The 27,267-nt window shown below is 35.9% G+C and overlaps 2 protein-coding genes across 4 annotated transcripts in view; one reads left to right on the top strand and one right to left on the bottom strand.

Moving 5' to 3' along the window:
• The window catches only part of LOC110467186 (zinc finger protein aebp2-like), a 98,660-nt gene extending 95,591 nt beyond the window's left edge, over window positions 1–3,069 (bottom strand). The window contains exon 1 of one of the 2 annotated variants that reach the window (XM_021524162.1): window positions 2,686–3,069. In XM_021524162.1, coding sequence (XP_021379837.1) covers window positions 2,686–3,014 — 329 coding nt within the window. In that variant the 5' untranslated portion in view covers window positions 3,015–3,069. The remainder of the gene's footprint in view (window positions 1–2,685) is intronic. The other variant, XM_021524161.1, reaches the window with a different exon arrangement.
• Window positions 3,070–3,080: 11 nt separating this feature from the next.
• Window positions 3,081–26,069, top strand: LOC110467184. 2 transcript variants are annotated; one of them, XM_021524159.1, is made up of 21 exons: window positions 3,081–3,184; window positions 4,657–5,169; window positions 5,942–6,010; window positions 7,283–7,357; window positions 7,853–7,970; window positions 8,272–8,387; window positions 9,372–9,585; window positions 10,906–10,984; window positions 12,245–12,420; window positions 12,708–12,784; window positions 13,149–13,291; window positions 13,514–13,610; window positions 14,599–14,803; window positions 15,474–15,588; window positions 17,084–17,231; window positions 17,631–17,775; window positions 19,780–19,919; window positions 20,900–21,056; window positions 22,393–22,539; window positions 22,960–23,368; window positions 23,445–26,069. In XM_021524159.1, exons 2-21 carry the CDS (start codon window positions 4,706–4,708, stop codon window positions 23,468–23,470), a joined length of 3,120 nt encoding a protein of 1,039 aa, XP_021379834.1. In that variant the 5' UTR covers window positions 3,081–3,184; window positions 4,657–4,705; the 3' UTR covers window positions 23,471–26,069. The 2 variants fall into 2 exon arrangements, with proteins under 2 accessions (XP_021379834.1, XP_021379835.1); XM_021524160.1 differs by having other exon boundaries at window positions 22,960–23,381; window positions 23,458–26,069.
• Window positions 26,070–27,267: the final 1,198 nt, after the last annotated feature.

The raw sequence follows: 27,267 nt of genomic DNA, 5'->3' as shown, positions 1-27,267 counted from the left end.
TTCACAGAATATGACAGTCTATTGCCTAATGTCTAATAATAAAGTCCATATGCTTGATTTTATATAATATATACAATGAACACGGCTAAGTTGAACCATTTCATAAACATTTTCCTTCATATTTAGAGGGTCAAAACCATATCAAATTGACATGTTCATTCAAATTAAGCCAAAAGTTCAAAAGATATAATTTTGGAGACAAAAAAATACTTATCAAGGATCAACATAAAGCCCTGCAATATGTGAATCGGTGTTTATTCATGACTTTCCATGCACACATTTCATGTACATTGTACTTATTGTACAAATTATATTAGAATTCAATGTTAACTCTGATAAAAAATGAACTGGTTATTTTTTTAGTTAAAAGTTAATTTTTGTGGTGTGGAATGGTGTATTAAACTTGTAAGGCTTTGAAGCAGTTTGGACCCCCTTTTTCTGTTTTTGCATGCTGAAATTAGGAATCATCACGATGGATTCGGGTCAATATCTAGAGCCGTAAAAATACCCATTCCAGATCATCAATGCAACTGAATCGTTCTGTGTACATGAAAATATACCAGATTGTAATTATATATATGTAAACAAATTACAACATATTTATGATCAATAACCAAGAATTACATGCATTCATGAACCCACCCGCGATCGGTGATCTAAGGCTAAATAGCGGCCATTTTTCAATATACGCCGATCAACAACCGTTTTCAGAATACAAATACTACGATCCCAGAGGTAAGGGTTCACTTAAAACCACATGTTGCGATCGAACACATATCAAAAAGCAATTTTGTTCAGTCTGTATGTCTAATTATCTATTTGTTAGCAAGTGATTCAAAACTCAAACAGCGGAGTGTAAAGCAAGACGATGAGGGGAGTGAAATCATACGCTATTGCATCATGATGAATTTTGGTCAATATTCAGAGCCGTAAAAATACACTTTGTAGATCGTCAGTGTGATTGATATCGTTCTGTGTACATGATAATATACCAGATTGTAATTATGTAAACAAATTACAACATTTTTATGATCAATAACCGAGAATTACATGCATTCATGAACCCACCCGCGATCAGTAATCTAAGGCTAAATGGCGGCCATTATTAAAAACATGCCGATCAACAACCGTTTTCAGAATACAAATACTACGATTTCAGAGGTAAGGGTTCACTTAAAACTACATGTTGCGATTGAACACACATATCTAAAAGCAATAATGTCTAGTTTGTATGTCAAATAATCTATTTATTAGCAAGAAAACAAACAAAAGACGTTAATGGCGGGTGTTAAGCCATGTAATAATTCAAGTTGGCAACTGTGTAGGTTCACTATAAACTTTTGCAATTTGAGACATTTTACTAGTATTTGACACAACAAATATGATAAAAATAAAGACAGAAGTAAATCAAAAATCAATTATTTTGGACTGTGGAAAATGTTACGGTACAGGATTCCCCAGAATGTATAACTTTTCAAAGGCAATAAATTTCTACGATGATTGAAGCGGCATTTTTTTCCCAAATCAGGTAAATTCTTGCGCTTTTTCACAGGTTCTCGCAAAACAAAGTGCCCTAGACATATTTCCTATGCCGAAGAGGCAGTTGCCTTTCACTCTAATCTAATTCCGTGATTGAACTTATGAGTTAATATAAAGGAAAAACATAATACGTTTTTTAAGTTTTTGTTTACTAAACATTATTTTGTAATATATAAAACAAGGTGACCGTGTAATTTTTTACATCAATGCAAAATGTTCTATGGATAATTAAGCTAATCATATCTATACCCTGCTGTTGAGAAGTTTGATTGATTTTAATTTTACATGTTACAGTATTAGTAATTTAACTAATCAATTCATATTCTTCCTTTCAGTGTCTAATCTACAATGTATGTAGATCTAGATTAACACATTGAAAAGTTATGCAATTAATTGAGGACTTTCAGATGTGGCTCCTTATTTTCTCATGGACCAATTGGGTACAGCAATTTTCAAATTTCTATGTTCTCTTATATCTATTAATTTAAAAAAATAAATATTCAATGGATTATTTGTAGTTGTTAATTTTACACACCATTGGAGTAAAGTTTAACCCTTTATTATTGTACAGATATATATATGACTATTTAACCCAATTTGAATGAAATTTAAACAGTTTATCTAGAATATGTAATACATTTTGCTTCTAATATCTTAAAGCTTGTTCATATAAACTAAAAAAAAATATATTTTTTAAGTGAAATGCAGGAAGCATAATCAGGAAAAAATAAAGTTTGTCTTATTCTTCATTAAAATTTGTATTACTATAAAAACGTTTTTAAGAAATCAAAGATAAGAAATCATTGTTACAAATTCTGAAAAGATTCTCGTAAATCATTTTTTTTACAGCTGGTCATGGTGACATTAGCAAGCATGGTTTCTAAAGGGACCGGCTAAATTGACAAAATATGAAACTTAACCTACAACAACAATAACACCAAATGTCAATAATAATACTTATCTACATTTACAAATGTCATCATCTTAACGATTGCACGATGCTGTTGCGAAGCAACAAATAAACAAAATTCACTTGGGGAAAAATTGATTACCCCGTGGAGGTGCCCCAATGAAGCCCCTTTGTCCAGGGAAGCCATGCAACTAGAGGAGGGGTCGCACGTATATACAAGCTTTTGTACAACTTACATGACTCGTGGCTCAGCTTGATCCTGCTTGGACAACCTCCTTGTCCGGCGGGGCGAGTCTTGCCCCCCGGACACTCTCTCCCCACGCGACCGAAGTGTTGGAATCGATGGTTTCGTGAATGAATTGTGTTTGTTAGTACCATTGATCCTTGTTAGTTTCTCCAAAATCATCTCCTTTGCATTGATACAATCACCTGGTTTTTCTTCATAATTAAATTTGTGGTTCAACCCATTTTTCTTGCACATTTCACGTAGATCAGAGACACAGTTGTCCTGTCTTTCTTCACTGTTATTATCCCCACTATTCTCCATGCACCCGACAGCCGCCATCTTGTACACCTTCCATCATGACGTCACCAAAACATGCGCGGATTTCCTTTTTCGCACGTGCGAAGTGACGTCATTTAGAGGGGTTTCCCCAACATGGCAGGTTTCCCAGACCACCTGAATCTCGATTCTACAAATAATGGAGCACAGTGAGCTTGCAGGGACAAAATGACGTAAGCATTTCGTTGCCACATGTCGGCAATGCTAATCTCCGATAACAAACCATCCCATTACACATTCTAGCGATGTAAATAGCGATATTTACAATGTTTATACATAGTCATGTCGATGTCATCAGTTTACCTGTACTGTATTATTATTCGGTTTGATTTCCTTTCATAATTTCACAAAATTTGCTTTTATTTGCTTACCAATATCTGTCCATTTATATTGACAAAGAGGTTTGTCAATGTTATATTTAACGCCGAAGCTTGACAGACCTTAAAATGTTAATGCAGGTTTTGAAAGTTTTGTGAACACTTCGTTCATTGCCAGAAAGCAATACGAGTTCACTGTATAGATCATAAATGTATTCATGGGCCCCAAGTTTTCAATGTATATAACACAAATGTTTATTCTTTGAACTGCAGATTTTACCACAAATTCAAAATGTATACCTTTTCCTACAGATTTCCTCATATATGCAATAATATATTCTTGGGTATGCAGATTTTAATTTATAATTCAAATATTTATTCCTGGACCCACAGATTTCACTGTATAACTCATTAATGTATTCCTGTGCCTGCAGATTTTACGTTATAGGTTTAACAAACTGAAAGTGTCCCTTTGCTGATCTGTAGGTGATCAAAGATTCCTTTCACATAGCTGATTTGAATAATATAGCAATACTTGTGGTTAAAGGTTTATATGAAAAATTGAAAATCTTCCAACACACAGAATTTCTGGCATTATCCTTAGGATAGCATATGCCAGTATTGAGTAATCATATGGATAATGACTGAAGAGTGAAGACAGTTTATATGACACTGAACTTTCACATGTTATTTTATAGGGTGGGGCCGTGATGGTTAAGTCGTCTGTCATTCTACTACATGTACCACTAGCCCTGCACCACTGGGTCTCCGGTTTGAGGCCTACGTGGTGCAGTGATCGCCAGGTACTGGCCGTAGGTCTGTGGTTTTTCTCCGGGAATTCCGGCTTTCCTCCACCACCAAAACCTGGCACGTCCTTAAATGACCATAGCTGTTAATAGGACGTAAAACACAAACAAACCAAACCGAACCAAATTATAGTTTGATGTCATTATGCTATGGTTGCTACAGGAGAGTTTCACTTTATAATAAAACAACACACAGACCAGAACTGAACATTCAACAGGAAAGTAAAAATGGTTTGGTTGTGATTGATTCACAATTTTAAAATGTAAGATTGATTCACAGTATCTACAGTAATAATACTGGGATGGAAAATCTGTCATTCCATTCTAGTTTACATACAACAGTATTACCTTGCCTGCATGTATTTTATAAAAAGGCAGACTTTTCTAAATTATAAAATTTAGACCAAAAAAATCTGCATTATCATTTAGATACAGCAGCCATACAGCTGATATGTTGGCTGAAAGCAATTGCAAAATGTGAAGCTGACAGCTAAAAATTGACATACATTTTCTATTTTTCAGATAAGTGCATTCAACAAAATGGTGATGCAGTAATACCTGACTGGACAAGATGGAAAACACTTCAGACCTAAATCTGAGAGATGACACTTCAGACCTAAATCTGAGAGATGACACTTCAGACCTAAATCTGAGAGATGACACTTCAGACCTAAATCTGAGAGATGACCCTATTGACTATGAAGCAGACCTGGGAGGCGACTCAATGTACTTTGGCTCAGACCGAGTCGACACTCAGGATTACATCTCCAATAACGCAGACAACTACAATTCCAGTAACACAGCAGGTTATAACTCAGACGTACATCAGAGGTCAGGTTACCAGGACGACTATGACATCAGCCTGGAAGATGATGACTTAAATGATGATGATTATGCTGCTGATGCAGAAGATAACGAGGAAATGCCACATAAGCACAAAGTATTTTATGATCCTGGACATTTCCGTTACAACAGAAAGGTGTGCGTTGCTGCCATACCATGTCTTCTAATATTATTTGCAGTTTGTGGAGAAATGTAAGTTACAATAAGAAATGATAAGGAACAAAACAACAAGCTATTTAAAGAAACATCATTGATTTTATTCCATTTTGAAATGGAAAGAAAAAACAGCCAAATCATAGCTGATGAAGGGAGATAACTATGAAAATTATATACCTGATCAAAATTGATCTATATATTTGCCATTGGAATAAAAGTTTCTAAATTTAAGTGATCGATTATACATATTTAGATGTGACAAGCAGTAAATTGTACACTTACAATGTTGTATTTTAGAATTGAGAAATATTTTAACCTACCTAAATTGTAAACAACTTGCTAGTTTTGTGTCTCTTTTAATATTGGTCAGATTCAGTTTAATCAATTTGAATAAACATTGGTGTAAGCATTGTTTTATCAAATAGATATTTGACCCTTTCAAAATAAGATAAGCTCCCAGTTTCATGACCTCTCCTTTGCTTGAGTTTTTTTTAATGGAAAGTATAGGTGGAATAAAAGGAAATCTTTGCAGGGCTGGGATATGTTGCCAGCTTTTATAGTCTGTATGTGTACCTTATTTTAAGGCCTGATTGTTTTATGCTAGATTTGCTTAATTGGTCTTTAATGGAAAGTATTTAGAGAAACAATATCTATACAAAAGATGTTTCAATCCATACATTTAGTTTAAGTTCTAGAATTTAATATTAAAAATATGCTAGCTTAGATATTTGCATTAATTTGGTGTATGGCGAACAGGCCTTGAAGAATCCAGACCTTGTATTTGCTTTTAACTGTATCTGTTTTGTAGGTTATTAGTGATTGCAAGCTTTGGTGTGGCATTGCTGCTTTCCATTGACCATGGAGGACAAAACCAAAGGTATTTACATATATATCACTGATAGTCAAACGTTTATACACATACCTACCTGGTATTGATCCATATCATATGTCACTGCTAATGACATCAACAGACAACTCAGGAACAAAGCTTACATCAAGTCAAATGATCCTACCATATGTCTAAAACATCAAATTTAGAATAGAAAACAAACCTCTGCCATTTTTGTTAGGACCATAGTGCATATAACAATCAACTGCCTTATGGAATTTCAATATCACTGCAATCCACTTCTTGCATTGGAAGATATTTTAAGAGAAATCCTTGAATTTAACTTTTCCAAGTGTTTGATTGTATAGTTGCAATATGTGACAAAATGTAAACGTTCAGATGATGTTGACAGTACATGCAAAAACAAATGCTAACTCTAGCCATGGAAGATCATCAGAGATAAAGTATAATTAGTGCTGAAATAAAATGTTATTAGTGCTGAAATAAGTTATAATTAGTGCTGAAATAAGTTATAATTAGTACTGAAATAAGTTATAATTAGTGCTGAAATAAGTTATAATTAGTACTGAAATAAAGTATAATTAGTGCTGAAATAAAGTATAATTAGTGCTGAAATAAAAAAGTATCCAGTCAGTCTGGGTATCCAATGTAAACTAATTTCAACATCATGACATGGTACTATTTTCATAAATATTTTGACAGAGAAACCCCAAACCTCAGAATGATCAAAATGGACAACTGAAATGGACTTGGACATTTGTTTGCGTGGTTAAAATGTAGAACATGCTAATTTACATATATGTTTTGGCGCGCGCAGCCTATCTAATTTAATCTCATTGTCATCATAAGGTTTCAGAGAGTATTTTGATAATTGAGTCACAAGATACAAAGTTGTATATATATTCAACAGCTCAAGATATTAGTTGGGTGTTCTTGAGGTACTGAGACATTTGCTCAACATAACTAAAATGTCTGACATAAATCTGCCAAACTCATTATCACTATGGACTGTAATGAAACAAAAACCTTCTGCATCCTAAGATAACTGGGTTATTCTGGACATCCTAAGATAACTGGGTTATTTTGGACATCCTAAGATAACTGGGTTATTCTAGACATCCTAAGATAACTGGGTTATTCTGGACATGCTCAGATAACTGGGTTATTCTGGACATCCTAAGATAACTGGGTTATTCTGGACTTCCTAAGTTAACTGGGTTACTCTGGACATTCATAGAAAATGTTCTGTCTGAATACATTGGATGTACTGAGTACAGTTTCTACATTATTTCATTTCAGAACGGTTGTGATATTCATGGTGCTCTTCATACCTTGTCATATCCTAGTACTGTATTCCTTTACTCCACTCTTATGGTAAGTATGGGGCACTGTTGTAGATGTAAGTATGCGGCACTTTGTCTGTTGTAGATGTAAGTATGGGGCACTGTTGTAGATGTAAGTATGGGGCACTTTGTCTGTTGTAGATGTAAGTAGGGGGCACTTTGTCTGTTGTAGATGTAAGTATGGGGCACTGTATGTCTGTTGTAGAGGGTACTATGAAAGATGGTGACATCCGTCTATGATTGAGTCCACTGTTGTAGATGGTACTGTTGTTGCCAGATCAGTGCTCTGCCTATTTTGGTCTGTTAGGATTACCAATCCACTAATTAAGTAACAAAATTTCATGTTGAAGAAGAATGTCACTTTTAGAGATTTTATGTGGTAAAGAAATTGGTAAAACAAATTGCATTAGTTAGGCTAAATGAGCAACATTTTACTTTACTGGTAAGGTCTGCTCATGTCTGAAAGTAATTCCCATTAAAAACTGAATAATGTTTATTGAACTTTATTCCATGTTTTTGTTTCTAGGGTGTCCCTTTTGAGCATGTTGCTAATGGCACTCATCAATGCCTTTGTCCTACTGACAGGGGCGTGGATGATCATTCAATTCACAATATTCCGCAAACAGGAAGCTGAGATGTGTGTGGTAGGTATCAGTCCTTGGAGCTGACTGTGTTTGAGAAGGACAAGGGCATTACACAATACATACAGTGTGGATAATAAAACCATGGCATAGTATACAAACTATGCTGATCCTTAATTTATACATATTCACTTTAATAGGAAATCGGTAGAAATCAATCTTGAATAACACAGATATTTTCCCCAATAAATCATTTTTGAGAAAAAAGATTGTCTGAATATATTTTAATAAGCAAAAATGTTTGAAATATTTTGAAAAAGTTCATGCGAATGTCAATATCTCATAAAATCTTTTTTCTTTTCAGGTGACAGAAAAGCTCCTGTTTTCTGCCTACCCTGGGCTGTCTGCATGCCTGCTTACATGGGCAGTAGCCACCATCATACCCCTCAAGTTTATCCCCTTTGTGCTGACAGCTATTGGGTAAATATTATGTAAATTAGATCTTAGAGATACGGTAATGTGTTTTCATAGGGTACCCATGTAATGAATACCATATTCATCTAGCTTTACCACTGTGAAAATTACAAACCATGACAATACAATTAACATTTCTACCATGATAGTGATATTTGGCATGGTTGAAACATTGTTTTACAGAAGTCAAAACTGAAGGAAAAAGGGGTTTTTTTCACACTGGTATGGACTTAACTATATTTTTTTATTTTTTTTGAATGGCCAAGCTATGCTGAGCAACAGTTCTTATTATTACAATGACTTTTCATCTTTTTACACGCCCTTCAAATTTGACGGAAGTATTATGGTTGTCTGTCTGTCGTAAACTTTTGTTTGTCCAGCAATCTCCTCATACATTTTTCGACCGATCTCTTTGAAACTTGGTACACAGTATAATCATGATATGTTGTTGTGTTTCCTTGAAAAGAAGTTTGATTCAAGAATTTTTGCAAAAGTTATTGCCCTTAGTTTATTTCAGTATTTGTTTTTTGTCCGGCAATCTCCTCCTACATTTTTTAACAGATCTCTTTGAAACTTGGTATACATTATAATCATGATATGAAGTTGTGTCTCCCTTAAAAGAATTTTAATTCAACGATTTTTGCTAAAAATATTATCCTTTGTTCATTTCAGTATTTGATTTTTTGTCCAGAGATTTTCTTCTACATTTTTTATTGCATGTCAGCTAACCACTCTTAGAATGATGCAGATCTTATTTCAATGTAAGAAAGTATATAACACTAAATGACATTCGACGTGCGTATATTGTTCTGCCCCGCGGTACTCTTGTTCTTTCACTGGAAAGTTTGGTACCTTTGGTATGGTAAAATAACTATCACAATATATATCATTTAGTAGTGAAATACTGTAGAAACTCATCAGGATTTAATACTCATTGGTTTTGAGAAAACATTTGTCGCTGTCAATAATATTTTTTATTTGTTCTCGCAGGTTCGTTTTCTTACAGCTCTTCATGACACCAACAAATTCCTCTTTTAAATTACAACCACCAGATGTGAAAGAAGACGACCCCATTAAGAATATCGTTGACCATATGATGTTGGCTGCCATAGCTACAATGTATTGTTTGTTGCCTTCCTTTGTACAAATCATGATAGGTGTTTATCAGCTCACCGCCACTGGTGTATTTCACATCTGGTTTATGGTAAGTCTCGTGGTTAAGCAGACACATTATTTAAATATTTATGATTTGGTTATGGTAAGTCTTGGGTATACATGGTTAAGTAGACAAATTCTTTCAGGATCATTGGTTTGGTTTATGGTAAATTTCAGTTATACATGGTTAAGACATTCTTTAACCATCTATGGTTTGGTAATGGTAAGTCCTGGGTATACATGGGTGGCTGGGTGATGCAGTGGATAGCGCACTTGCCTTTCACCAAGACGCCTGGGGTTCGATTCCTCGATCGAACATGAAAAGGTTGGGGTCACCTGCCCGACCTCGTTGGTTTTCTCCAGGTACTCTGATCTCCTCCCACACCAAGACCCCCCACGCTGTAACATCCGGGCCAACAAGAGTAATTGGTATAAGTTGGAATAACTTGTTTCATAATTGTTGTAAAATAAATAAAGTTTATATATATTATAAACATGATTGAGAAGACAAAAAATGTCAATGATCGTTGTTACTGGACTGTGACATGCATCTCTTTTCCCCTTGTAGAGGCTGGATGTTACGAACCACACGACCTAAACTTCTGTCTCTAAATATGTTGTTCTGTACTTATATTCATGTGTAATTAAATGGCATGTTATTTTTACCTTTTTTACCTTGGAATCATGGGTAATTGTGCAGGCTGCACCTCCTCCGTCTGCACAGTCTCTGTGAGTCTGTTCCTTTGTGCTTCCATACTTTTCTTTCTGTATAGAATGTCCTGCACAGTCCAAGCAAGCAACATTTTATATTTTCCCCATTTCAAACCAAAAAAATGTTGTGATAACTCATTTTACTCACATTGTGTGTATAATGGTTCTCAATCTGTTTTTACATTGCTGCAAACAATTTCATGAGCTGACATTTAAACAATATCAGTGATGAACAGACACTGGTGTTTTGTTTCATCTAGTAAAAATGTTAAATACTATAATGTTATGCTTCTATATTTAACAATTGTTGCGTTATTTCACACTTTATCGATAATCTAATTGCAAAAACATGTTTTGATCATGGAGTAGGACTGCTGGGCAGGTTGTAATGTACATCGCTATTATTTGTAGATATAAAATTCATATGTATCATATATTTATATTCAGCTTTTACTCAAACCAAACTAAATATAAATTTTTTGAAGCCACTAGATCATGACGATAAAGCAACCCAATATTTGTCTCTAAGATTGATGTTTGTGTTCCTATTTTTTACATACTGTTATATCTTGATAACTGTTTGTCAATTTTCAGGTAGATGTTGTGTTCCTGTTGTTTACATACTGTTATATCTTGATAACTGTTTGTCAATTTACAGGTAGATGTTGTGTTCCTGTTAGCCCTTACAATGTTCCTCACCACATTGATGAGTATTCGTTCTGTTATTGAATCTATAGGTGAGTTATTCCCCTTTATACAGAATATATAGGTGAGTTATTCCCCTTTATACAGAATCTATAGGTGAGTTATTCCCCTTTATACAGAATCTATTGGTGAGTTATTCCCCTTTATACAGAATCTGTAGGTGAGTAATTCCCCTTTATACAGAATCTATAGGTGAGTTATTCCCCTTTATACAGAATCTATAGGTGAGTTATTCCCCTTTATACAGCCTATCTTGACCACCAATTGATAAATATTCGTCTGCGTTTCTTTTACTTAATATAAGGGGTTTTTTGGGCTCTCAGTCATGAGATGGAGAGCTGTTCAAATTACATTTTGTCTGTGGTTTGTTGTTTGTTCGTTGTCTGTCCTTAAACAATTCTTGTTATCGCTATATCTAAAAAAGTACCTGACAAATATGTAGGTTTCCCTTGGTTCATACTTGTACATGTTTTTTGAGACAGTTCGGAGGTTAAGTTGGCCATTTTGGATTTTGACAGTAAAAGTCTGTTATTGCTACTTCCCTGAAAGCAATGAAGGGATTGTTGTTTCAAGTTTACTTGGAAGTTCCCCATGGTCCTTAGCTGTGCATGCTTAGTTTTGAGACAGATCAAAAGATTAAAGTGGCCGCCAGACTGCCATCTTACAGTTCGACTGTTAAAGTTTGTTATCACTATTTTTTTTAAAGGAATGAAGGGATCAAATTTTACAGTGTTATTTAAGTTCAAGTTAGTCAATAATTGTGCATGTTAAACTTTAGGACTGATTGCAAAAACAAAATGAATGCCAGGTGGCCATCTTGGACATATATCATTTGTTATCACTACTTTTCAGAAAGTACACTTTAACAAATTTTACAAGTAGGGTCCTTATTTTGGTGATGCTTTTAAGATATGTTGTAAAATAATGGGGTGATATGCTTGGGTGGTAGATATTCACTCAGTGCCATATGTATTTTCACATTCAACATGATACATGATGTTGATTTTCTAGTGTAACTACTTGGGTGACAGTTTGCCTATACCTTAAGGAGACTAGGTCCATATTGCCAGGAAAGCTTTGACCAAGTTTTCTAAGGACTGTTAGGAGTCTAACTAGACCTGCTGTAATTTTCACACATCGACTTCGATTTACACCTGATAATGTTATTTTTACAACTGCTATGACCACGTAAATGAAAATGGCATTATAGCGATGTCCTGTTTGGTTCTTTGACCCTATAGTTTGTTGCCTTCAGCATTAACATAACTAACTCACTGTATTTCTGTTACTAGGTATGAACTACGACCATGTTATCAAGGTACGATGGATGAGTGGTGCCGTAGCTACCATCCTCTGTTATCCTGCTCTCCTTAACTTAGGGATATCATCACACTTCCTGCCTTGGTTGCCGGCAGCCATTGCTCTGTATTCCTCGTTTGGTGCACTACTCGGCTACAAAAAATACAAGGTGAGCACAGCAACGTAAAAAACTAGGAAACATACGTGTTGCATATTAGTGATTTTATACTTAATAAAAAATCAGCATTTATAATTTGCACAATGTTTAAACTTCTTTTGTTGATGTTACAATATAAACTTGAACAGATGAAGACAAATGTGACATTGAAAATAAAAAGAGAATCTATGACTATAAATGATATGTATGTGTAATCTGCTAACAACATAGATATTTATTCTGGATACTGTATTATTTATTTATACATTTAACATGCTTTTTATTGTCCTATTTTTCAGACAGCTGCCTCAGTGTGTTTTGCACTTGTACTGATATTTTCTTTGGTTTGGCCAGCCAAGTTACCTTGGAAACTTACATATCCTTTACATTTATACCGATAGTACAATACCATACCAATACCATTGAGGTAGCTTTTATGATCTGTAGTAAGTTAAATCATTTTGGTGAAGTAAGAATGAACAAATTCTTTTTTTTTGTCACAAACAGCAAATATTTCAAGTACTTTTGAGAAATAGATTTTTTGCTACAAAAGTTTTTATTAACAGCATACTAATTTGGAGTTATAATTTGTATAAGGGTGGAGGGAGAGTACCTAATTGAGAAATTTGGGGCAAATATTTGAAATATTTAAAATACCCAACAATTCAAATTTCAGTGACAAAATGTACTGAGAATGGATCTTTTATTATAGAAAATACTTTTTCCTTAACAGTATTTACATTTAACTTCTTGTTTGGCCTACCACTAACCAGTATTTATATACTTCTCCTGGTCAACTCGTGTCTGTGCTTGACCACTGCTTACATAGCCACTCACGGACGACAGGAGGTCTTCAGCATCCTGCTTACCCTGCAAACCTTCGGTAAGATAAAGATTTAAATTTTATTTAGTTATCTTTGTAGAACTTCATAATTTTATTACATACTGACTTCATATTATTTGGTAATACCTAAAATCTAACACTGGTTGCTAAAAACTTCAGAAAAGTATTTCCTATTGACATGATGTTTTCACATTTACTTAACAAATTGATGTAAATGTACTTGTGAATAGTTTGTAAAACTGGTCTCTGTTTTCATTGCAGTATTTATAAAGTGTGAGCTGGTCCTGTTCAGTGCCAGCCTATATGGCTGGCCATTGTTTATTGTTACCATGACAGCAGCTTCCTACACCATCCAGAGGTAAATATGGTCTATTAATGTAAAGATGGAAATAGGATTTTTTTCTCTCAAAATGTAATATATTGGTCAACATCTTCCCTCACTTTGATTTTTTAAACCCTGGTCGTTGAATTAAAGTGGTTAAAACATTCACCGTCACTTTCTGATCCTCCATTACGGACATTTATCTATGTTGTAGTAACATAATGGATGTTTATATTTTACATGTGACTAGCTTTACAAACACTAAAAATAGATTAAAATTCCAAATGTTTTAAGTATGTCAACAATTATGTCATAAAAATATGACGGAGAGAAGTTCCACAATATTGTGACCATTATTTATAATAATGATTAATTAGCTTTCCTTTTTAACAGTTCAATTTTTCAAATTCAGAAGAAAACTCGCTAAGGCTAATTTTGTTTTCCATCTGCATACATGCCATAACTTTCCGGTGCCAAATAGTGAGATCAGTGATTATTTTAGTGAGATTTGGTCAAAACTAGTAAGATTTTTCTCTGAATTCGTGAGAAATTTGTGAGACATTTAAAACATAAATTATATAGCATATAACATTGCTAGAGCCAAAATTGAAGATTTATTGATATTTTAAAGGATTTAAGGAAGGTTTACACGTGACATACGATCCAGATAAAGCTATCAACATTTAAAAGTAAATAAATCACATAAAAGGCCAAAAATAAGAGTAATTAAAAAAAAAAAAATTCTAGAGGGATGTCCTTGTTAACCCAGGTGAGAATAAATTGTATCTCAAAACATTGGGAATATTTAATATTAATTTGTTGCTAAAAAAAAATAAACCAATAACTACTATTTTTATATAACCAAATCCAGATGATATGAAAATTTCAGATTTGAGTTAAATAAACATGATTATCAACAGTCATTCAAGGGTTTTCTATTTCCAAAACATGTTGAAAAAGGAACAAACTGTGGGTCTGTATCAGAATGTATATGATTTGATCATTTTAATGTGTTTTACCCCAGGTTACAAGTGTCTCGGAGACTCCCCCAGAACCTTGCCTGTTTCTGTATGTCAGCACACATCACAAAGGGTCTGGCCATCCTTCTCACAGTGTTTGTCCATTACCAAGAGCTATCTGCAATCAACTGTATGACACTATTTTGTTTTGTCGTCATGGTCACGCGAGTGTTTGCCAACGAGATACGCCCTGATGCTACTGTCAAAGAAGTAAGTAGTAAACAATAAAAAAAATCTTTTAAGCAGAAATTTGTAAGTCATTTTGCTAATTCTGATGGCATTCTAAAAAAACTTATCATATACCATGTTTAATGAATATTGGCTACCAGAATAAAATGAGAAATGGTTTTGGTAAACATGTGCCAGTTTTGGTATGTCAGTCACTGGAATAATGACTACAGAAAACTTCTTTATTGAAATTATTGCTGTAATAATGTTAAGTCTTCCTGTTACATAAAGAACAGACCAATCTCAGTCATTGACAACTGATATCAGTCATTGACAACTGATCACAGTCATTGACAACTGATATCAGTCATTGACAACTGATCTCAGTCATTGACAACTGATATCAGTCATTGACAACTGATATCAGTCATTGACAACTGATCTCCAACGTTCCTGCTGTCCAGCTTCCTAGTCTGTTGGTTGGAGAACAATTCTGCTTTTTGTAATAGAATACCCTGTTGTAATAGAATACCCTGTTGTAATAGAATACCGTTGTAATAGAATACCCGGTTGTAATAGAATACCCTGTTGTAATAGAATGCCCTGTTGTAATAGAATACCCTGTTGTAGTGCTGAGATTGATAGTATTGCTATGAAAATTGTTAATATATAAATGATTTTTTGGTGACATATGAGATGGTTTCTCCCACAGATCATGACAAACCTGGGCCTGTTGTCCCTGTCTGTGATGGCCAATATCAGTCCTCTGCTCTTCATCCTAGCCTCCTACCTATTCCAGGGGAATGCAAGTGGTGCTGATGCTACAGGTACAAAAAAAGGAGCATTTCTTTGTTCATGATGAACATAAAACATGTTGTTGACAAATGTTATATAAACACTGCAGAAACAGACACACACAACATCAATCCAAACCCAAACAGGTAGGCCAATAGGACATTTTCATTTTGTACTGATTCAATAAATATCTAATCTACATACCAATCTTCATTTGTACCCCTGGTGGTCTAGCCCTCATTTGCACCACAGTTAAGCCCTGGTGGTCTAGCCCTCATTTGTACCACAGTTAAGCCTTGGTGGTTTAGCCCTCATTTGTACCACAGTTAAGCCCTGCTGGTCTAGCCCTCATTTGTACCACAGTTAAACCCTGGTGGTCTAGCCCTTATTTGTACCACAGTAAAGCCCTGGTGGTCTAGCCCTCATTTGTACCACAGTTAAGCCCTGGTGGTCTAGCCCTCATTTGTACCACAGTTAAGCCCTGGTGGTCTAGCCCTCATTTGTACCACAGTTAAGCCCTGGTGGTCTAGCCCTCATTTGTACCACAGTTAATCCCTGGTGGTCTAGCCCTCATTTGTACCACAGTTAAGCCCTGGTGGTCTAGCCCTCATTTGTACCACAGTTAAGCCCTGGTGGTCTAGCCCTCATTTGTACCACAGTTAAGCCCTGGTGGTCTAGCCCTCATTTGTACCACAGTTAAGCCCTGGTGGTCTAGCCCTCATTTGTACCACAGTTAAGCCCTGGTGGTCTAGCCCTCATTTGTACCACAGTTAAGCCCTGGTGGTCTAGCCCTCATTTGTACCACAGTTAAGCCCTGGTGGTCTAGCCCTCATTTGTACCACAGTTAAGCCCTGGTTGTCTAGCCCTTATTTGTACCACAGTTAAGCCCTGGTTTTCTAGCCCTCATTTGTAACACAGTTAAGCCCTGGTGGTCTAGCCCTTATTTGTACCACAGTTAAGACCTGGTTTTCTAGCCCTCATTTGTACCACAGTTAAGCCCTGGTTGTCTATCCCTTATTTGTACGACAGTTAAGCCCTGGTTTTCTAGCCCTCATTTGTAACACAGTTTAGCCCTGGTGGTCTAGCCCTTATTTGTACCACAGTTAAGCCCTGGTTTTCTAGCCCTCATTTGTACCACAGTTAAGCCCTGGTGGCCTAGCCCTCATTTGTACCACAGTTAATCCCTGGTCGTCTAGCCCTCATTTGTACCACAGTTAAGCCCTGGTGGTCTAGCCCTTATTTGTACCACAGTTAAGACCTGGTTTTCTAGCCCTCATTTGTACCACAGTTAAGCCCTGGTTGTCTAGCCCTTATTTGTACGACAGTTAAGCCCTGGTTTTCTAGCCCTCATTTGTAACACAGTTAAGCCCTGGTTGTCTAGCCCTCATTTGTACCACAGTTAAGCCCTGGTTTTCTAGCCCTCATTTGTACCACAGTTAAGCCCTTGTGGTCTAGCCCTCATTTGTGTCCAACATAATTGTAAAAGACAGGTCTATGTTGGAATATGACTACACTTTATTTTGACAGGAATTGGTTTCATCATCTGTGGTATTTTGGTGATTGCCGTCTGCTCCCTCCACTTGTCTGGCAATGTCAAGGTCAGACAGCTGGGCATCGTGGCCATCGTCATTGGTCTGTTCATACTCATGTTACAGCCTGGTGCTGAACTCACATGGTCAGTAACAAGGGATCTATCCAACAGAATCAGTTATTATCCTTAAGTTTTCATTTGTAGATATTTTGTAAAATTTCTGATTTTTTAGTTATGAAAAATCTAAATATGTTCATTAACTCCTTAACCCTAGAAGACACATTTGAACTCTTCCAATTAAAAGATTGGAAAAGTTCATTATAAAATTTCAGGGGTGAATGAGTTAAGATATGCACAGGTTAATAATAAACTGTTTAAACTACTTGAATTGAAGCTGTAATAATAAACTGTGATCTAATCAGCTATATTTACCAGTATAAATGTTAAACTACATTCACTCCCGATACATTAAGACAAAAAAAAAATCTTAATAATTTTCGTTGCAGTGTCCTAAAATGTTCATTGTTGTGTCCTTTTTCACAGGTATTGTGCTTTCCAGTGGATGGAAATGGCCAGTGTCTTGTTGACTGCTGTTGTCATAGGAACAGACTTTGTCCGTAACTTTTATCAGATTGCTGCATGTTCCCTGGTACTGGGCTTCTGTCCTGGAGTCAGAGCTGTGATCATGGTAGGTCTAACCTATAGATATTAGTATAATAAGAGACTCTTTGAGGCTTTCCCACATACAGATATGTCAGCGGCTTACCCACATAAAGATATGTCGGAGGCTTTCCCACATAAAGATATGTCAGCGGCTTTCCCACATTAAGATATGTCAGCGGCTTACCCACATACAGATATGTCAGCGGCTTACCCACATAAAGATATGTAAGCGGCTTACCCACATAAAGATATGTCAGAGGCTTTCCCACATACAAATATGTCGGAGACTTTCCCACATACAGATATGTCAGGATCTTACCCACATAAAGATATGTCGGGGGCTTTCCCACATAAAGATATGCCAGCGGCTTTCCCACATACAGATATGTCAGAATCTTACCCACATACAGATAAGTCAAAGGCTTTCCCACATACAAATATGTCGGAGACTTTCCCACATACAGATAGGTCAGCATCTTACCCACATACAGATATGTCGGAGGCTTTCCCACATACAGATATGTCAGCGGCTTTCCCACATAAAGATATGTCGAAGGCTTTTCCACATACCGATATGACGGAGGCTTACCCATATACAGATATGTCGGAGGCTTTCCCACATACATATATGTCGGAGACTTTCCCACATACAGATTTGTCGAAATATTTTTACACAGATCTTGACTCTATAAATCAAGAAATATATTGTTAACTGCCAGCTTCCATCTTTGGAAAGACATCATTGGATTGTTAATAATCATTATAATAATACCTTGTGGGCCTTTTATGAAAAAAGAATTAGGATGAAATAAAATGTAATCAACAATAGTGCTCTGAATGTAAAAAGATCAGCAGGAATAGACTGGAATTTGAACCCTGGACTTGAGATTGGTAAACTATCACTCTAACCAAATGAGCGACCTGGTCAACAGAAGGGTCACCACCCAACTTTGCTACAGTTGTATTCAAAATGAAATTAAAGGGAGGTCACTATATGTACAAAAAAAGTCAGTGTACTGGGACAGGAATCCTTAAGTTGTTAAACTTTACAGCTTCTACTGGGACAGGGATCCTTAAGTGGTTAAACTTTACAGCTTCTCCTGGGACAGGGATCCTTAAGTGGTTAAACTTTACAGCTTTTACTTGGTCAGGGATGCTTAAGTGGTTAAACTTTACAGCTTCTACTGGGACAGGGATCCGTAAGTGGTTAAACTTTACAGCTTTTACTGGCACAGGGATCCTTAAGTGGTTCAACTTTACAGCTTTTACTGGGACAGGGATCCTTAAGTGGTTAAACTTTACAGCTTCTACTGGAACAGGTCTCCTTAAGTGGTTAAACTTGACAGCTTCTCACTATAAGTGATTCTAGGTCTGATTGCTTAATTGTTTGAACAAGTGTTTATCATCATGAAATTTTATGAATATTCATGAATAGTTCTCCTGCTCAAGCATGGATTTTGTGCTCAAACCAACTTTCTTGTAACTCACTTAAATCATGTCAAACGATCAAAAAGTCAATGGAAACATTTAAAACTGAATTTGGTTTTAAGTTTCTTCACTTTTTCCCCAAAACGTATTGGCAAAAACTGATTTCATTATTAATTTATGAACGAAACTAGATATTAGGTTTGAGCACAAAATCCAAGCTTAAGCATGAGAACAGTTTCATGAATATGACCCCAGATATACTCTCATATGTCACATGGGTATGAATGCTGATGTTTTTTTATTTCTCTATGACGACCTCAGATACTACTACTGTGACATAACCTGTCTGTTTACTTCACATACACTCCTCAGGGCCCTTACTGATTTGTCAGTGTTATTATTCGCATTTGTTTTCATCTCCTTATTAAACTGTGTGTACCAATAATTCAGAGTTTTGCAATTCTTTGAAACATTTTGCTGTGATTAAAATTAATACCACCAGATAATATAATGGTGACTTAAGATAGCTGTGACATTGATAGTCCATTCCACACCAAATTGTGTAGATATGAAATGTCTGTGACTGCTTGTCTGTTTCAAGCTTTACCAGGAAGAGGAGGAGATTCCACTTATTGGAGCGGCCATGTTTGTTGTCACATCATTGTTCATCACATGTGCTCTTTTGTGCTTCTTCAAAGCCAGCCATCTAGGATATTCATTTGAGCAGCACATGATCAGACTGTGAGTATAAAACACTAATTTTACAATCACATTACACTGTAAAGACATATTGTCTAATTGTGAATGTTTACAGGTGTGTTTCACATTTACAGGTGTGTGTCACATTGACAGGTGTATGGTATATTTACAGATGTATGGTACATTTAAAGCTGTATGATACATTTTCAGATGTGTGATATATTTACAGGTGTATGATATATTCAAAGGTGTATAAAATATTTACAGGTGTATGGTACATATTAGGTGTGTGCTATATTTACAAGTGTATTGTGTATTTACAGACATATGGTATATTTACAGGTGTATAATATATTTGCAGGTGTATGGTACATTTTCAGGTAAATGATATAAACTATATTGACAGGCGTAAGTTTATTATCCCCTCACAACAAATGTTTGCGGGGATATAGGATTCAGTCTGTACATACGTACATATGTACGAATGTATGACTGTATGAATGTACGTATGTTACACACATTGTCATCACTCTAGTGACTTCATATATCAACTGAATTTCATGAAACTTCATACAAGTGTTTAGTATGGCAATGCCTTGAACAAATTTGCGTTTCGGTTTTCTACGTTGAAGGTCAAGGTCACTATTACTATTTTTAGAAGAAAAAAAATTGTCATCACTCTACCAACTACATTCCTAAATGGAATTTCATAAAACCTTAAAGGTCAAGGTCACTTTTACTATTTTTATAAAACTTTGTCATCGCTCTTTTTACTTTATTCCACAATGGAATAAAAATCTATTATCTATCGAAGAATGCTAGAGCAGAACTGATACATCACTGAGTTTTCTATTCATTCCCTCATACATATGGCACACAATGTGTGAATGCGCGGGGATTTGTATGACTTGGGATGCCTGGTTATAGGTGACATGTGTATTTACACTTGTGATACCTGGTTATAGGTGGCATGTGTATTTACACTTGTGATGCCTGGTTATAGGTGACATGTGTATTTACAGGTGTGTGGTACTTATGGTGCTGTCTCAGGTGTCCCTTTTATCAGATCTCATCACCAAAGATAGAAAACAAGCAATCCTCCATGTTCCCGCCTGGAAACTGTTCCTAGCAGCTAACCTCACAGTCAGTGTGTGTCTCAAGATCCTGTCTCTACAGAAGGTAATGAACATGTATTGTAACAAGATCTCTACTCCATTTAATGTCAATGACATCTCACTCTTTCAAATTGCAGACTAGCGATACATTACAAATCTGGGGAAAAAAATGCTGTTTCATACTTTGACTGTCTGTTCCATTGAATAATGTATAAGTAAATATTCAGCAGTGGAAAGAACTTAAGTCTGTAAAGTTTCTGTATTAAGAACATAAGCTATGTCATTAAAAGTTACAATATACCATAGTTCCTTATGTTAAAATCTAGAAATTAAATTATTGGGATTTGATAATGACCTGACAATAAAATGTATGGTGCAATGTCATTTGACACACCATTGACAAGGTATGATCTGATGCACCATTGACATTGTATGATCTGACACACCATTGACAAGGTATGGTCTGACACACCATTGACAAAGTATGATCAGATGCACCATTGACAAGGTATGGTCTGACACACCATTGACAAGGTATGGTCTGATGCACCATTGACATTGTATGATCTGACACACCATTGACAAGGTATGATCTGACACACCATTGACAATGTATGATCTGACACACCATTGACAATGTATGATGTGACACACCATTGACAATGTATGATCTGACACACCATTGACAAGGTATGGTCTGACGCACCATTGACAATGTATGGTCTGACGCACCATTGACAACGTATGATCTGACATACCATTGACAATGTATGATCTGACACACCATTGACAATGTATGATCTGACACACCATTGACAAGGTATGGTCTGATGCACCATTGACATTGTATGATCTGACACACCATTGACAAGGTATGGTCTGACGCACCATTGACAAGGTATGGTATGACGCACTATTGACAAGGTATGATCTGACGCACCATTGACAAGGTATGGTCTGACACACCATTGACAAGGTATGGTATGACACACTATTGACAAGGTATGGTCTGACACACCATTGACAAGGTATGATCTGACACACCATTGACAAGGTATGGTCTGACGAACCATTGACAACGTATGATCTGACACACCATTGACAAGGTATGGTCTGACACACCATTGACAAGGTATGGTATGACGCACTATTGACAAGGTATGATCTGACGCACCATTGACATCGTATGATCTGACACACCATTGACAAGGTATGATCTGACACACCATCGACAAGGTATGGTCTGATGCACCATTGACAAGGTATGGTCTGACACACCATTGACAAGGTATGATCTGAAGCACCATTGACAAGGTATGGTCTGATGCACCATTGACAAGGTATGATCTGACGCACAATTGAATAACGTATGGTCTGACACACTATTGAATTCTTTACAGTATAAGGCGATTATTCCACTAACAACAGATAAAGATGACAAGAAACACACCTCACTGTTGCCCATAGCTGGCAATGCAGCAACTATCATGTCCTTCCTGCTTTTTTGTCTGTTGGCTCCCGCGGCTGGATTCTTACATGACGTCTGGGTAGGTCTTTTGTACCTTTACCGCTGTCGATTACAACAATAAAATTCTATGATTCTGATTACTATTTTGGAACATTTCTGCATTAAATGTTTCAAATGGTGAATTTCCCAAATAAATGAAACAATCTGTTAAAATTTCAAATATTCAAAATTTCAAAAACACTTATGAACAAGACTTACATTAAGAAAATAGACTATGTTATTGTAAGAGTCTATTAGAACTACAGTGGAGCTTTTTAAGTACATGTACTGTCATTGACATCGTTACACACCTACACAAAATATATTGGAGACATTTTTGTTGGAATATTAAAGACATCAACAACTATTATTTTATATGTAGTTTACAGTAACAAATTTTCCCACTGGATTAAATATTATACAAAGCAGTTCAGCCTATATTTTCCTTATTTTTTGATAGTGTTGTGGAGCAAGTCTTGTCCTGATATGTCTTCAGAAGGACACACATTTCCTGGTTAACTTGAAGGAGGAGAACCAGACAGTCCCAACTAAACTGACTGCAATTGTAGTTTTGTTGGTAGCAGCCATCTGCAGGACGAGGATCTGGGATGCTTATGGGTTCACTGTCCTACGTTGTGTGGTTGAGATCCTTCTGGTGCTGGCCTACCTCCCGGTCCTGTACATACTATGGGGTGTGCTGTGGAGGAAGGTGGTACTCCTGTCCGAGCAGGTGGTGGTGTTCCTGATGCCCCTCAACCTACCCCTGATCCTGTATGGGACCAGCTACACCAGCTGGGCCATGGCCACCACATCGGTTGTAACCTGCCTCTGGATGATGACCAATATCCTACCACTAAAACCCTACCAACCACCTCACAGAAGGATGAGACACTAAAACCCTACCAACCACCTCACAGAGGGATGAGACACTAAAACCCTACCAACCACCTCACAGAAGTATGAGGCACTAAAACCCTACCAACCACCTCACAAAAGGTTTAAGCACTGGAGTCATACCACAGAATAAGAGGCCATGGTACTGAATTAAAAGTTTTAGTACTAAACTAGAGGTTATCTAGTACTGGCTTAGTGGTCAGCTGGGTACTAAACTGGAGGTTATCTAGTACTGACTTAGTGGTCAGCTGGGTACTAAACTGGAGGTTATCTAGAACTGGCTTAGTGGTCAGCTGGCTACTAAACTGGAGGTTATCTAGTACATGTACTGACTTAGTGGTCAGCTGGGTACTAAACTGGAGGTTATCTAGTACTGACTTAGTGGTCAGCTGGCTACTAAATGTACTACATTGAAGGTCATAGCACTCAAACGAAAATCATTATAGATCATATTAAAGGCCATTACAGAATGTTAAGGAGCATACAAAGGTTTTCAAATCAAAAACCACTAAGGAATGTGCAAGTTTTCTTTTTACAAAATATATTGGTTGTTTAGCATAAGCCATATCTTGTTTCAAATTGAAGACCAAAATATCAATCATGAATTTAAGAATGGACTTGTATTTATAGTCATTCACTTAATTAAAAGCAAAGATACTGTTACAATTCAATTTGTGAATTTTGTGAATTTGTGAACCTTCACAAGAATCATTAGATCGTCTTTTATTTATTGAAATGTATTTGAGTGTCAATGTTTGTGATCATGATATATTCTTGGTACAGAATTAGAACTCATCTGAAGTGTTTCGTATCATGTTAACACCTTTTTTTCTAACCATATATCCTGTTTCCTGCAGTTTAGCCACCTCTTCTAATTTGTGGTTCTGTCACTTTGAATTTAACTATGGAGATTGCCAAAACAAGCAAGAAGTTAAGTTGGAAGTTGGAAGTTGATTATGTTTCAGTTGAAGAAGTGCTCGGTTTTTCATTCCTATGTATTGTTTCAATGTGTGTGCTTGCATATGTTTATACAGATTATGTATTTTTTTTACCGTTTCCAAATTCAATTAAACATTGGTTTGTGGGAAGATGCCACAGAAACTATTAATTATGTTTATAATGAAAGTACAGTGTTTCCAAGATTTCAATACTGTTAATCATTCATAGAAAATTATATAAAGTCCTCTAGTTTGTAATGATTAATATGAAAATTACAAACTAACTTCAACAAGCATCAGCCGAGGCAACATCTATATAATTTACTGCAATAAATATAAAAGGCTTGATTTTTAAACAAAATATTTAATTTTTAAAAAAATCATGAAATACTGTACCAGTACTAGATGCCACATTTTTAGTTCATGAATTTGTAGTTCATGTTATCTTTGTATACTTAAATGAACATCAATGTTTATTAGAATCACATTGGAAAGGTCTAGCTTTGACCTTATAATGCTCACTTCTCTTAATTCTTTGTGTTCTTTGTTTTATTCTGTAGATGTTCAGTATAAGCAGAGACGTATATATTACATAAATGTAATAAGTATAAGTGTTTCCATGATAAAAGCTATGATATATAAATATACTTTAAGTACTAATGAGAATATTTATGCTGATCAGCTGAAAGGGGTAAAGGCCAATAAACTGAGGACTGGAGCAGTATTATCATACGATGTTTAATATACTCTAACACTAGGTGCCTTGGTTTATTATGTCCAATAGTGTTTCATTGTTTTGTGTTGGGACTTTATTTAGTGTTGTGATGTAACTTTCTGCTTGGTAACTTAAATTTTATGTGTAGATTAGATCTAGGTTTTTTTTAATTGGGAGGGGGGGGGGGGTAGCAATCATTTGGTGCAGTATTGAGAGACACTGTTTATCTGCCTTGCTTATTACAGCTTTGTAGCATGATTTTGGATTTGCCATTATATAGTTATCTTGTGAAATGTTTCATGACTCCACGACTGGCATTTATGGTGCGTGAATGAATGATGATAAGCGATGCTTCGTCTTGTTACTGGTTTTGTCATTCCACATGAGATCATTTGTTTCACTACTACATGTAATCATTCGGTTTGCTACCAACTGCAGTACTAAAGGAATCATTTTAGTAATGTAAGTGAATCGCACAAGGTCTTTGGTGTAAAACTATTGAACAGTTCCAGGCACATGCTTCTCATTTTGTACCAGCTCGTGACTATTTTGTCCCCGTTATTTTGATATTGGTAGGATATGGATGTACAGTAAGACAGATCAATGTTTTTGTCAGACAACAATCAATAGGATAAATAGAATACTTTAGGAAGATCAGACATGCCAGTGTTAACCTTGGTCTGATTAGGGAAGAATTCTGGCAATAACTGTTATAATATTAAACAGAAATGTTCGCCTCATTTTATTTTTGCCAATGAACAAGATGGCAAATTCAAAACCAGGAAAAACTAGGAATTGTAATGAAATCCACAGTAGGTGAGCTTGTTTTAAAAGGCTGGAGGTCAAAAGTTCACTGGATGAAAATGTTACTGTTTACAGTACTATTGGTGACAAACAGTCTGTATATGGTTACAATTTCTTGCTGAAGAACTTTTAACAGTTATGACACAATTTTGTGTTAATTTCATTTGATGTTAAGGGGATGCATTTGTTTTTCTACTGAAATAAAATACACAAAATTTATCTTTATTTTGCCTTTTTATTGCAGTACCAATGAAGGTATATATGCAGAGACTGGCACAGAACACTTCGTGATTAATGAAATTGTTCCTAGCAGGTGCAAAATTGTTAACCTGTAGCTTACCTAAATGATGTCAAGCGACAAGGAATATTTTCTCTTGGCTCATATGTCTGTGTGGGTAGAGCTATTAGTGATTTGGTTGAGTAGGATATTGTATGGAAACCATAAAACAGCTGAAACACTTCACTTTTCATAATTAGATTGTGTCTCATCGTAACAGAGTCCGACTCATTTTACCCACAACAAATATGATGGGCAAAACAATTTCATTATCTCTCAAGATATGAATAAAGCCCAATTTGTCTCTGTCATCAGTGAACGTTTACAAAATAGCAAAGACAGGAAGTCAAAGTGATTGTTTATTTAAATAAATTCTTATTCTAACTGACAAAAGAAATATTGAGGTAAGTGGAATATCATCACAATTGTGAAATTACTTACTGTGAGGATAAAGTGTGAACACTAGAGGCTGAAGAGCAAAAGTCACCATCAGGTGAATACTGCAAAGATTGAAGGTCAATTTTGTGAAATCACTGCAATGGCTGAAAATCAATTAAAGGCTGCAAGAACCCTGCAGAGGATGACATTGAACAAAGACTGTAGGTCAAGTATCACGGGTAGTGTGTAGAGACTAGGTCAAGTATCACGCGTATATATTACATAAATGTAATATATACGTCTCTGCTTATACTGAACATCTACAGAATAAGCAGAGACGTATATATTACATAAATGTAATATATACGTCTCTGCTTATTCTGTAGATGTTCAGTATAAGCAGAGACGTATATATTACATAAATGTAATATATACGTCTCTGCTTATACTGAACATCTACAGAATAAAACAAAGACTGTAGGTCAAGGATCAAGGGTAGTGTGTATAGCATGTAGGTCAAGTATCACGGGTAGTGTGTATAGACTGTAGGTCAAGTATTACGGGTAGTGTGTATAGACTGTAGGTCAAGTATTACGGGTAGTATGTATAGACTGTAGGTCAAGTATTACGGGTAGTATGTATAGACTGGAGGTCAAGTATCACGGGTAGTGTGTATAGACTGTAGGTCAAGTATCACGGGTAGTGTGTATAGACTGTAGGTCAAGTATCACGGGTAGTGTGTATAGACTGTAGGTCAAGTAT

This window comes from Mizuhopecten yessoensis, unplaced genomic scaffold (genome assembly GCF_002113885.1).
Source record: "Mizuhopecten yessoensis strain PY_sf001 unplaced genomic scaffold, ASM211388v2 scaffold11165, whole genome shotgun sequence".
In the NCBI taxonomy this organism is placed as follows: Eukaryota; Metazoa; Mollusca; class Bivalvia; order Pectinida; family Pectinidae; genus Mizuhopecten; species Mizuhopecten yessoensis.
Note: the sequence above shows the minus strand (reverse complement) of the source record. Positions and strands in the feature narration are given on the sequence as shown.